Below are 13,883 nucleotides of genomic sequence, written 5' to 3' on the forward strand. Positions count from 1 at the left end.
AATCACGGGAGCCGGCAGTTTTCCAGTAACCACATGTAAATCTTCGGCTTATTTGTTCTTTGGTATTAACAGGGAAGCAGTCTACTGGAAAAACGATACTTTAAAGATTTTGGTGCATTCGAGGTGTGTCATCTGGTTTTTGCACCACCCCTCCTATTTGACACTCGGAGCCGGGATTTTTTTTTTTTTTTTGTCAGGCAGTTGGGCAGGAGCAGATTCTAGTACAACAGCTCGGAGCTTCCCTTCTGTTCTGGTGCCGGCAACTGCCTGTCATGAAGATGGTTCAGTGGGAGCCTGCTCAGAAGAGCCAAGGAAGATGATGTGGAAATGGAGTAGAGATTGCTAGAAATCTGAACATCCACACCTTGGGGATGGGTTGCACTACTAGTGTAATTCTGTTTAAAGGCATCCGCACCGTTTTTGAAAGAAACTGTGCTTATATGTGCAAACAGCAAGGAGAGAATAATGCCCTTGAATATACAGCATACCATTGGACAAAAGAAGATTCAGAACTATTGATCTCCTCCTGTCTGGTAAATGCTGTCTTGCTTAATTAAACAAGTACTTTGATGGTGTTAGAATAAACTCGTCTTTACTTATAAAGCAAATATATTTATTTACTTCAGTATGCTTATATATCTCTAGCCTGGGTGTATAAATGGGTAATTAAGTGGCCTTAAGTGTAATTATGAGGTGCCTGTTTGTATGTGTGAGAATGCCATGCATTCATCAAAGCTTAAATACATACAGAGAGAGAAGCTGGAGTAAGATAATTGATTACAGATTAGTTTTCTAAGTTAGCTTCATGAGCTTACATGTTCTTGGTATAGTCTCAGAAATAATGTGTGGCAAAGTATGTATTTAGGGCGTTCTATACTGAATCCTCTACCAGTGATAGTGAATTATTCAGTTCCTTTACATCTTGGTCTTTTCCTTGGTGAAATTTTCTTACTAACGGTTTGTGGTCAGTCCTTCCATCAGAGGGAGAAATTTAAAGGGAGCATGAAAGAAAACTGTAATGGGTGTGAGAAAAATATTTATAGTTTTATTGTTTTAAGTCTGACTACTTACAATGTTTTTGGGTGAAGGTTCTTGAGAGTACAAGGAAGCTTAGCTGACACTTGTGTGTTCTTTTCTCTCCTTACGATGCACGCACGAGGAGGTGTCAGGTCATAGATGGGTGTGCCTCTCCATGGCCTTCTCACAAATACCAGGCTCGTGAGGAAGCTGCATATGGGTCTCCTCTTCCCTCAGGATGCCTTGCCATTTTCCCTTCTGTTCTTATCACAGCTTTTTGTCAAAACGAGTGAGAATAACACACGTGGGAGTTTCTGCGTCTGAGTCTGGCCAGCAGCCACTCGGTATGGTGAGGGCGAGGTGTGTGGAAACCCCAACTCCATTCTCGGTTGTTAGGCTGCCATCTGACAGGGAGAGGGAGTGCTGGGGGGCCATAGGCACCTCGGGATCAGATCAGGTCACCCCAGCGTTGCAGGAACCCAAGAGAGGATGCATTTTGTAGAGTGTCTTATGTGACATTAGCTTTCAAGATACATGGGAGGAAGGGAAAGAGAGCATCATTTGAGCATCAGATGCATTTTGGAAGGCAGTATTATGTGTGGGTTTGGAACTTAAGTGGGGCTGTATTAACTATTAAATATTTTAAACTCTAATGTATTTTGGAATATGCTTTTGAGAACAACTGGTATCAGAGATTAGAAGGACCAGCTCATTACGGAGTCTGCCCCATTAGGTGTAATCTATAACCCTGACAGTCCTGGCACCGCTTGGCCAGTAAAGGCAACGTCTCTCCCATGCTGCCGGCTTATGCTCCCTCAGGTCACACTGACTTGTCTTGGGTTAACCCATCTTTGAGAGACTCTGCTTGTTTTTCTTTTTATTTTGTTGCACGAGGGAGTAATAACCTGCCAGGGGCTTTGTCGGCACGCTGGGGCTGGATTTTGAAGCACTGTTCTTATGCATTGGGTCAGGTGCTGTCTGCCCACCACCCTTGCCTGCACTAGCAGACTGAGAAAGACGTGACCATGTGCACCTGTGGCCGAGGTGCTGTGGGTGGAAAGATGCACCCTCTCCCTCCCACTGCTCTCCCTGCTTCTGTCCTTGACCCTTGACCTTCCCCTCACTCAGCAGACAGTGGTCCTTTGCAAAGGAAAGTCTGATGGTTATTCCTCTACTCAGAGTCAGATCCGGGATCCTTCCTGTGGCCTCCCGGTCCATCCCTACACACCTGCTGCCCCTGCTTCTCCTGGCCACCCCCATTTGCTTCTCACTCTCTCCTCATTCCTCATTTCCCTGCTGTTCCCTCCTGCTGGACACTCTGGCCAGGCATTACCTGGTTCACCCCTGGCTTCTTACAGGGCGACCTCTGATTTCCCCTTCTCAGTGAGGCTTCTTTGACCCCTGGCATAGGGGTCAAAGCACCCTTGTAGCACCCCCAGCACACCCTTCTCTGATTTCCTGCCATGGTTTCTTCCTAATATTTATCTCCATCTGACATACAGTTAGTCAAGTATAGTAAGAGTAGTTAGTAGTAAGTAGTACTTAACCATACTTACAACAAGGATAAGCTTTCTTTTTTTAAAAAAAATTTTAACTTTTTATTTTAAAATAATTTTAGACAGCATAAAATAGCAAAAATAGAACTGAGGTCCCATATTTCCTTCATAAAGCTTTCCCTAATTTTAACAAATGACATGACCGTAAAGAATAAGCTTTCTGATGGCTGGGATTTTGTGTTTTGTTTGCCATTCTGCCCCAACAGCTAGAACAGTGTCTGATTTGTATTAAGTGCTCAGTTAATGAGTGAATTCTGATAAAATGGTTTTATGGTCCTGAACTTGAACTTGGAGAAGATGTTGAGAATTTAGGTTATAATCACTTATCCTAAAACCAAAAGTCTTTTTTCAAACATTTTTGTTGTTTCCCCCAAACAATAACTGGCACATTTTCAATAATGTCCACTAGAGTTGTACTTTTCAATCCTTCTGTCCTGGAGCTGTACCAAGAAGTTATGTGGTTCAAGGCCAAACATTCCATGGGTTTGCTGTGGTCATGACTGACAATTGATGATATAATCTTTGGACAGTATCCAGACTAGCTCTGTTGAGACCTGTCCCAGGGCACAGGCATTGGAGGGCCTTCTCATCCCTTGGCTTGAGCCAGCCAAACTTTCTTAAGGGAGCCCTGCCAGGTGGTACTCCCATGAGCCCCCTTCTATGCACAGGTAGGCTGACCTACTCTTCAGGCAGATGTGGGCCTGTCAGGCCTTGGTTAGTAGGGTGGCTGCTACCCATCCTTCCTCCAGCTCAGGGGGCTACCCAGCCTGTGGCTCTGCCTTACCTGTCAGCAGGTCAGACTGGTGCTTCGCCTGCTCCTCAGGGTATAACCCCCACCCCGGCCCTCCAGTGCGTACTGAATCGTGTGGAGGGAGAGGAATAATGTTCATGAGGCTTAGGGCTTGAGGCCCCCCAGTCTTCGAGAGACTCTTAAATATCCCACAAATCTGTCCATGTGTCAGAAACCCATGTGGGTGGACTGCCTCATTTTGGCGTCAGTGGAGTTGCTGCTCCTGAACTAAGCTTTGTGTTTTCCTCTTGGCCTAACTGAAGGGCATCATAAGAAACATCCTTATGAAAGTGATGTCTGCCATGAGGGTTTTGTTGAGGGCATTGCTCATTTGCTTTTGGATCGGCCAGAGGCACTGTAGTGTAGTGGTTAAGAGTGCCAAGTCAGTCCGTAGAGCACACGACTCCTGAGGGTTCTAAGTTTGAGCCCCATGTTGAGTGTAGAGATTACTTAAAAATAAAATCTTAAAACAAACAAACAAACAAAGAGTGCTGACTCCGGAGCCAGCCTGCAGGGCTAAAATCCCGAATCCACAGCTTGCTAGCTGTGTGACTTTGGGCAGTTTACCTAACTGCGCTGTTCCTCAGTTTCATTATTAATGAGTAATGAAATGGATCTGTACTTCATGAAATGCAGATGGTAACAATACTTTCCTCATAGAGTTATTGAATGAATGAATATGTCTAAAGTCCTTAGGGTAGTGTTTTATATGTAAGTTAGTGCTAATTGTTAGCTATTACCATAATTATTTCTGTTTTTTTTTTAGTGTTCTTTTTATGAGGGGCCCTGGAAGTAAATTTCTTCTCTCTATACTCTGAGCGGTTGTGCTTTTTCTGAGGAACTACTTTGTATTTTATATACATGAAGATTCATGTAAATGGTCCCAGCCACCTCTTCAGTTGACTGTTAAAGAAAGCTTAGATTCAAACATGTGACCCAATTCTAACAGATATATAGGCTCTTAAAAAAAGATTTTTTTAAAAAATTTATTTGAGAGAAAGAGAGAGAAAGTGGGGGGAGGGCCAGAGGGAGAGAATCTCAAGCAGACCCTGCTGAGCACAGAGCCCTATTTGGGGGGCGTGGGTGGGAGGGGTCTTGATCTCATGACCCTGAAATCATGACCTGAGCAGAAACCAAGAGTCGGCTGCTTATGACTGAGCCACCCAGGTGCTCCAGTGATTTTTTTTTATTTGCCCTTAAACTTTGCTTCTTATTTTCCTATATTACTATTTTATCACCGTCTGCTTTTTCTCATCTGTTTATTAAATACTTTTTATCTTATTTTTTTAAGTTATTTATGTAAATAATTTTAAATCCTTTTGCAACAAGGCAGAGCATAAATTAATAAGCTAATGGAGACCTTTATAGTGAAGAAAAAGCATTTTTATGATCACTAAGGTTGGCTCTGAAGCAAAAATTAGATGTCTCTAGTGCAGACTTTAGCTTTATAAGGCTGCAACTGTAGAATCTTGTACAGGAAGGTTCTTTTTATATCTAAACAGCATGAATCAGCCCCATGGTGGGTAGGACACTGGGAAATGGGCTTATCTGGCATCTGGGGACTGACTGAATTTCAGCAGTACCACAGTTAAATTTTGACTAGTAATCCTACTGCAATGGAGGGGCAAAGCTGAGTTAGGATAGTCTCTATTTCCCGAGTATAGATTTTTCCTAATGTCTCCCTTTTCTAAGTAATTGAATGTATTAGTTCAGCTCATTCCAGACACAACCTTGAATGCTTCTGTGTGCCGAGCGCTGGCGAAGTGATGAGGAAGCTCACGTCCCTGTCAGGGAAGGACCGGCAGAACTCTCAGGGCCTGTCAGGGGCAGGAAAGCACAGCTCCGCCCAGTCACCTTCCATGAGGAGGGGTGGCACGAGTGACACCATACACTTGTAAATCCCCTTTTTCCTTGTCTAGGAGGGTTTGTGATGGGCCCAGCCTTATTGACTAGGACTTGACCTGTTTTACTCAAGCCAGTAACATAATATTCCCCTCTCTTAACATGTCCGTGGAAGGCCTGAGGAGCTGTGGGATTATTCTGTACCGTGCTGTCTTCTCGCCCATTAGAACTCACGTGGAAGAAGTTGCAGCTAGGACCCTGTCAGCAGCCCCGTAGAGAGCGGTCAGGAAGGCAAACTGCTGCAAGTCACAAGGAGAAAACACACTTTCTGTCTTCCATTTCTTTTGTGACCTGATGGGATAATAAGGATAATTTTACCCATTATGAGTTAATATTTGCCTTTTTCTTTTTACCTCCTTAAAGCTGTGAAGTTTTTCATGTTTTTTTTTGTTGTTGTTGTTGTTGTTAAGATTGGCTACACATCCTCAGCATGTTCTCAGCCTTTATCACAGTATAGAATTTTATCAGACCACTGTAGTCTCCCCAGGCTAAACAGTCCTTCCTAATAGAAAATACCTGTCGGCTATGAAAATCCTCTGATTTATCGTATGTGCACTGTGCAAGAGAATGGAGTTGAGGGTGATAATGTTGTCTGGCTCTGAAGAGCCTGCAGTCCGGCTTGTGCATGTCTGTGTGTCTGTTTGGAGGTGGGGAGGGGTGGGAAGGAGGGGGGAGCATAAATGGTGAATTTGTGACAAGTGATAAGTGAAAAATTGTATAATACCTGCTTGTGGAAGTGGAGAAAGTATAGTCTAGATCTTGATGATTTTAGGTGTGCCCTCATCACTTTTTCTTGCACTGTGAGAACTGTCTTGAGGTATAAGAAAGCAGAAACCTGCTTAGTGGCCTTCCGGAACCTTCCTTTGGTTCTCCATCCGATCACTGGACTATGGCTTCGGATAGGCTGTGTTTTCCATTTTATTTCTAATATCCTTCCTAATGATGCCCAGTGGGTTTTGTTTTTGTTGCCTGTTTGGATCACAGCAGTAAATTGGAGATGTTTTCAAGGAACAGTCAGTCTGCTCTGATTCCTAGATCCATTTCCTGCATCTTGAGATTGCGCTGCTCTGTTGATGCTGCTTTTTTTGAGTGCAGCCAGTGTGACTAGCGCGAAAGCGTATTGCATCTTTCCCCGATGCTTTATTAAAATTTACTATCTTATTAATATTTATTAAATTATAAACAGGTAATTAACGTTCATTGTAGAAACTAAGCATGCTAATGTTCAGTACATAGAGGTAACCACCGATTTAAACATTTTTAGGCAAAACCTTCCAGAATTTCATCCGTGTACAGCATGGTTCATAAAAAACATGTAATTGTTTAGAGTTGCTGTGGACTAAATTGTGTCCCTCCCAAAATTCAAATGTCGAAGCCCTAATCCCCAAAGTGACCACATCTGGAGATATGGGGTCTTTTAGGAAGTAATTAAATTAAATGGAGTCATAAAGGTGGGGCCTCCACCTAATAGGGCTGTGACCTTATTAGAAGAGTAAGAGACTCCTAACTCTCTGCCATGTGAGCACACAGCAAGAAGGCAAGCTGTCTGCTGTAAGCCAGGACAAGGGTCTTCACCAGGTACTGACCTTGGACTTCAGCTTCCAGAACTATGAGAAAATACATTTCTGTTGTTTAAGCCACCTGGTCTATGGTATTTTGTTGGGGCAGCCCAAGCTAATACGTAACTATAATAAACATGTTATTTTGTTATGTAGTCTATAACTAGCTTTAAATAATCTCCACAGTATATCACAGATGTCTTTCCATGTTAATGAGTATACATTTATGAGTCAATCTTAATGGCATCATTTCATTGTATAGATGTGTCTTGGTTCATTTCAGGCTGCTATAACAAAATACCATAGACTGGGTGTCTTATAAATAAAAACATCTATTTCTCCAGTTCTGGAGGTTTGAGAAGTCCAAGAGTCAGGCATGCACAGATTTGGGGTCTGGTGAAGGCCCACTTCCTGGCTCCCTGAGGTCTGTCTTCGCAGTATAAACTCACATGGGGGAGGGTTGGTGGGTATCGTGGAGTCTCTTTTATAAGAGCACTATAATCTCTTACAGATTTTTTTATTTTTTTAAAAGAGCTTCATGAGGGCTCCACCCTCATGACCTAATCACCTCCAAAAGGCCTCACCTCCACGTACTGTCCCATCGGGAATTAGGTTTTAACATACGCATTTTGAGGGGACACAAACATTTACATTTCAGGATGTGACATTTTGTTTAACCTGTACCCACTTTTTTACTTTTCTGTTCTTTTTCCCCCACTCTTCTCTGTTTTTTCTATCCTTGCGTATATGCTTTAAACATGTCAAATTGTTTTCTTACCACAGATTTCTAGACCTGGAGTAGCTAGGTCAGAGTTTATTTGCTTTTTAAAGGGTTTTGATATCTGTTTAGCCGGATTGCCCTCCAGAAAGGTTATTTTGAGATTTTTAAAACTTGAAGACAAGAAAATGTGTTTCTTTCCTTGGGATTTCAAGCAGCCTGCCTTCCTTTTTGTTCTTTATTAAGATGCTGATGGCGTTATCTATGAACAGAATAACATCGCCTTAGATTGCTGTATTGTTAGGCCAATAACATATACCAGGGTTCAGATTAGTACTAATTTTGCCTCAACTGCTGGAAGCATGACCACTGGCATACTTACAGATCCCAGAGGAATTCTGAAATGTTCCATTGTGGGGGCTGGAATGTGTTTGTTCTGGGAGGTCTTCACCCTTTCAGAGTTCGTAGCTGTTTCTTAGATATTAAAGAGGAAAGCAGAAGAAATACTGAGTAGAAACAGATGGGTAAAGCCGTTGTTGCTTTGCTCAAGTCTTACTTTTTAGATATTCGAAGTAGCTGATTTATATTTCTTTCACAGATTCAGTGAGAAGCAACAACTCTTTTGCTTTTTAAAAGTAACATTGTCTTTCATATTTAGAATATATAATTATTAGAGGAAATTTAGAGACTACAGAGAAGAATAAAGAGGAGAAGAAAAATCAACCATAATCCCACAACCTAGAAATAATTACTGTTTAACATGTACTGTGTGTTTTCTAGTATTATTCTCTGCTTATGCAAATATAAAAATGGTATACTATTTCATAAATAATTCCTGATGCCTTTTTTTTTTTTTAAGTAATCTCTACACCTAACACGGGGCTCAAACTTACATCCCTGAGATCAGACGTGACATGCTGCACCAACTGAGCCAGCCAAGTGCCCTTCCCGATGCCTGTTCCACTTCTTTGTTTTTAAAGATTTTATTTATTTTTTTGAGAGAGAATGAGAGAGAGTGCATGAGAGGGGGGAGGGTCCGAGGGAGAAGCAGGGAGACCCATGTGGGACTCTCTGGGACTCCAGGGTCACGACCTGAGCTGAAGGCAGTCGCTTAGCGAACTGAGCCACCCACGCGCCCCTGTTCCACTTATTTTCTTATGACCATTTTCTTATGCCCATAATGTTCCATTAAAACACTAGTATGTGCGTAATATTCCATTGTACTGTATATTCTAGAATTTAAGTGCTTTTTGTTATTAGGCACTTAGGTTATTGTACATTAAAATTACGGGGGACATCTTTACCCAAAAATCTTTCTATGGATTTTTAATATTTTCAGAGGCTAGATTCATGAACATGAACTTGCTAAGGTAAGAAGGAATTTTTAAAAGTCCCTTTAAGGCATATATTTTATTGCTTGACGATTGATTCCATTTACATTCCAGCAGTAGTGAATATTTTGTCTTTTTTGTTTGTTTGTTTGTTTCTGTTTTTTTAAAAGATTTTATTTATTTGAAAGAGAGGGAGAGTGTGTGTGAGCTGGGGGGAGGAGCAGAGGGAGAGGTACAAGCAGACTCCGCACTGAGTGTGGAGCCTGACTCGGGGCTTGATCTCAGGACTCTGAGATCATGACCCAGCGGAAATCAAGGGTTGGATGCTTAACCAACTGAGCCACCCCGGTGCCCCTAGTCTTGTTTTATAAATGATTATCGCATCATGTTTTGCCAACGTGAGAGACAAAGATATGACTTTCAAGCTCCAAATCCTTTGTCATATTTATTTAAAATATTTCTCCATTTTGTCATTTGCCTTTTGATTACTTTCTTTATAGTATTTGTTTTACTAACAGAAGTTTAAATGTATGTGATAAGCATAATCATCTTTTCCTCTGTGATTTCTCCCATTGCTTTTATGCTCAGAAATTCTTGCTTACCTCAAATTAGATATTCACCGGTATTTTCTTTTGGAATTATTTGTTTGTTTACTACTTGGCTTTTTTGTCCAAAGATCCTGTCACCTGTTTTTGTAAATAGAGTTTTATTGGGAGCCTGGGTGGCTCAGTTGGTTAAGCAACTGCCTTCGGCTCAGGTCATGATCCTGGAGTCCCAGGATCGAGTCCCACATCGGGCTCCCTGCTCAGCAGGGAGTCTGCTTCTCCCTCTGACCCTCTTCCCTCTCGTGCTCTCTGGCTCTCATTCTCTCTCTCTCAAATAAATAAATAAAAAAAATCTAAAAAAAAAAAGTAAATAGAGTTTTATTGGCATAGCCACACTTCTTCATTGTTGTTGATGATTGCTTTCACAGTGGCATGGTTGAGCAGTTGTGACAGGAACCTGTAATGTTCAGTAGCTGGCTTAAAATATATATTAGCTGGCCCTTTACAGTTTGCCGACTCCTGGATATATATAGTTTAGTTGAGGCCCTAATTTGATTCCCTCCTTACCTCCAGCTCTCATTTTTCCCAATCCTGTTTGTTGAATTCATTCATTCCTTACTCACTGATTTGTGATTCTGCCTTTATTATATTTTATGTTCTTTTATATTCTAGCCTTTATTTTGGTACCATTCTGTGTCCATTACAGAGGGAAAGTTCTTATCCAGCTGCCAGTTCAATTGCAATTTAGTAAAAATAGAAACAAGAAATTTAGAGGGAGAAACAAATTCTTCATTTTTAAGGTAGAATAAATAGACTATCCTCTATAAGTTGCTGAATTAAGTAGTCTTTATAAAGAATGTATTGGTAAAGATTCAGGAGCTCAGGGTTAAGGTTTGAATGTAGAGTTAAGTATATTTGTAAATCTGTTTCCTTGTGAACTAGCCTGTTCATACAGCCCATCAGGCTTGTCTTTGTAAGGACTCTGTGGTGCATTTTGATGAAAGAAAAATTCCAGTGTGGCAGCTGCATCCTCAAGTAACCTTGATTTGAATCTACATATTTTCTATTTCTGGTCTTTGCTAACAAAAGGAGTCCCAGCAAAATATAAGCAGAGGTATTACTAGAGTTTCCAAACCAAGTGTATTCGTGTCTACAGGAAATACATCTGTATCTTAATAGATGGAGAATAGATTCTAGCTTTCCCGTTACATGTTACGTGAATTCTGAAGATAATTTTCCTCTACCCTCATGTTACATGTGTGTGAAGGTTTGGGTATGTTGTATGTCTGTGTGTGATGTAGGTGTGCCTGTGTATCTGTGTATGCCTGTGTGTACTTTTTGTTACCTCAGTCCTGGAATATTGGATAAAGGAGTACTTCACTTTTTTTCAAATGTCAGTGAACAATCAAAGGCTTTATCTGAGGATGCATTTCAATGAACATTTGTTTCTCTGCCAAGGAAACACCCGTATCCTAGGGACTGAGGTAGATGTGAAGACATGGAGCTAGTAGCCGGCTGTAGGTTTTCTCTTCCCTCTGGAGTAGGTTTGGGCTCTACAGAGTCTCTGTGGTGAGTTTGCTTGTAGAATGCTAAGATACAGACTTGGTGGCAGTCCTATATGCTATGTAGTTTTGCCTTCTGCACTTCTGGTATTTCTTGTGTGTTTTCTAGACTGATGAAATAGGCGACAGCATCGTCGAACAATCAGTCTTAGAAATTACTCTGATTTCTCTCTGCTTCCTTTATTGTTGAAGAGCAGTCAGAAAGAACCCGGAAACCTTTTCTTTGTTTTTTCCTTCCACTAGAAAGAACTATTTCCTTTACTCACAACACTTCTGACAACAAATGTGTGGGTTTCCCCCTGCCCCCCACATTAAACAATTTGGGCACTTAACTACCTAGAGTGAGTAGAGACTCTAGAGGTTGAGGGCTCAGTCCCACAAGACTGCCCCCATTTCAGATGCTGGTCTGAAGTCCCAGTTTGTCACCTCTGCATTCAGCTGACTGGCTGTAAATCTGGGGTTCCCATGACCCCTTCCATAGGTTAGATAATTTGCTAGAAATGCTCACAGAACTCAGGAAAATACTGATTATTACTGGTTAATTAAAAAGGATGTAATTCAGGAACAGTCAAATGGAAGTGATGCATAGGGCAATGTACAGAATGGGATGCGGGGCTTCCATCCCCTCTCTACGTCCATCACACTCCTGGCCCCTCCATGTGTCCACCGACCCAGAAGCTCTCGGAACCCCTTCATTTAGGGTATTTATGGAGGCTCCATTATGTGGGCATGATTGATTAAATAATTGGTCATTGGTTATGAACTGCATCTCCTGCCCTTCTCCTCTCTCTCTCTGGGTCAGGGGACTGATCTGGAAGATCCAACCCTTTAATCACTTGGTTGGTTCCTCTGGCAACCAGCCTCCTGGAGTCGCCTCGTTAACATAAACTCAGATTAGGTTGAATGGGGCTTATTATGAATAACAAAAGATACTCCTTTGTCACTCATGGAATTCCAAGAGTTTTAGAAGCTTTGTACCAGGAACAGGGGCAGAGACCAAATATATATTTCTTGTTGTGTTACACCTCCTCTACTTTTCTTTAATTTTCAGATATTCATTGGATGCCTGCTAATATAGTTCCTGCTCTGAGAGAGCCAGTAGGAGCTCTTAAGTGGGATGCAAGCTGTGATGGGCGTAAACATAGCTACGATGCAAAAGTCTATGAGGCATGCCTAGCTCACCTTTGGGACAGAGTCAGGGAATGCTCCTTCCTTGGTGGAGGTGATATCTAACTTGAAGGAAGAGAAGACTGTACTAGGTGAAGGGGTAGGAGAGGGACATACCTGCTAAGGAAGCAAAGTCCCGGGGAGGGAGAGCTGAGACCTCCTGAGAGCTGCTAGTAATTCCACGAGGCTGGAGGGGGCTTACGGAGCTGGAGGACAACTGTGGGGGTACACTGGTGACCAGTGGGCTAGAGGGGTAAGCAGGGACCAGATCCTGGTGGGTCTTTTGGTACTTTATTCCAATATTGAAGAGGAGCCATTTACCGAAAGTTTTAGATAAGGAAAGACATGGTCAGATTGACGTTTTAGCAAGATCACTCAGACTGCAGAGTGAATGATGGATTGGAGAAAGGGGGCAGGGTCTGAAGATAGGAACCCTAATGAGGGGGTCCTTGCAGCAGAATGACAGGTGATGTTGGCCTCATTAAGGTAGATGGTAGTAGAGATGGAGAAAAGTTTCTGGATTTAAGAGAAGGTTAAATCTAGGAGAGAGAGGGAGTCAGGGGGAGGAGTTAAGAGCGTTCAGATGTTTGCCTCGGGCACCTCTGGGGCATCTCTTGAGGGGAGACCCATTTTGAGGGACTGAGTCTGAGGGAGTTGGGATGGAGAGGAGGATTTCGGTTTGGGGCATCCCTAGTGTGAGCTTGGACACGCCAGAATGGAGACATCTGTAGATCAGTAGACCATGACTGTTGAGGCTGTAGGTAGAATTGTGGGCTCCAGCAAGGGAAGGATGGCATGGGAATGGATGGGGTCCCCTGGTGAGAGTGCCCTGGGAAGTGCAGAGGAGAAGGAGCTGGAGTAGCTGTCCTGAGTTGAGTGCTGGTGGTGGTGGGGTGGACGATAGCCTGGTTTGTATTTGGAAACAGGAGTGTGGCCGTAGCTTGAAGAAATGGGCCTGCGGGTGTGTCCGTGTGTGCTCTTGCTTCCTGTGCTCCGACCGCATCATCTTTATTGTTCATAGAAACATGTAGGAGGTATGTGCACAGTGTCCTTCTTGGCACAACAGGCTTTCCAGTAAGTATCTCCTCTGCTTCTTGGAAGGGGCTTATACAGTGGAGTGGGGGAACTGGATCACTGAATAAAGCCCCCCTTCTCTACCTCCTCCCTTCCCTCCCCTCCATCAGAATAGCTGACACTTACTGAGTGTTCCCTGGTTATCATGCATGCTTCTCCGCTCTTTTATGTCTAGTGACTTACTTAATCCCTAGGACAACCCAAGAGCTAGATACTCTTGTTACCTTTATTTTATAGATGGGGAAATGGAGGAACCAAGAGAAAGGTAAATATTGTCTAAGGTCACGTAGTGAGTAGCACAGCCGGGATTCAGACCAGTCATTGAATTCCAGAGCCCTGTGCTCCTCACCGTGGTACTGTAGAGTCTTGCCTTTCAGTATAACAAACATAACTGTTAAGGCGAAGTCCTGATGGGATGTGGAAAAGTACTCAGGAGTGAATGAACCCCGCAGCAGTAGAGGAGTGAGAAAAAGATGAACAGGGAGCCCAGTCTAGCTTGGGAGACAAAAGTAAACATTAGTAGAAGAAAGGGCTGATTCCACAAGAGTCAAAGGGTGATGTGAACCAGTGACCAGGGGTGATCAGGAACGCTTGAAGAGAAGCCAGCATCTGAGCTGAGTTTGAAGGATGAACACAAACCCTAATGGGGTTAGGGTATAGAC

General features: G+C 42.7%; 1 protein-coding gene across 20 annotated transcripts in view; it reads left to right on the forward strand.

The window, feature by feature from the left end:
- DOCK9 (dedicator of cytokinesis 9) overlaps positions 1-13,883 on the forward strand; it is a 283,449-nt gene that overhangs the window by 63,626 nt on the left and 205,940 nt on the right. For 3 of the 20 annotated variants that reach the window (XM_027590626.1, XM_027590634.1, XM_027590638.1), the window contains exon 1: positions 372-533. The exons of 6 other annotated variants lie outside the window; for them this stretch is intronic. In XM_027590626.1, coding sequence (XP_027446427.1) covers positions 372-533 — 162 coding nt within the window. Of the gene's footprint in view, positions 1-9; positions 534-13,883 lie in introns of those variants that run through there. 11 more of the 20 variants (XM_027590617.2, XM_027590619.2, XM_027590622.2 and 8 more) reach the window with 10 other exon arrangements.

The sequence above is a fragment of the Zalophus californianus genome, chromosome 3 (assembly GCF_009762305.2).
Source record: "Zalophus californianus isolate mZalCal1 chromosome 3, mZalCal1.pri.v2, whole genome shotgun sequence".
Classification (NCBI taxonomy): domain Eukaryota; kingdom Metazoa; phylum Chordata; class Mammalia; order Carnivora; family Otariidae; genus Zalophus; species Zalophus californianus.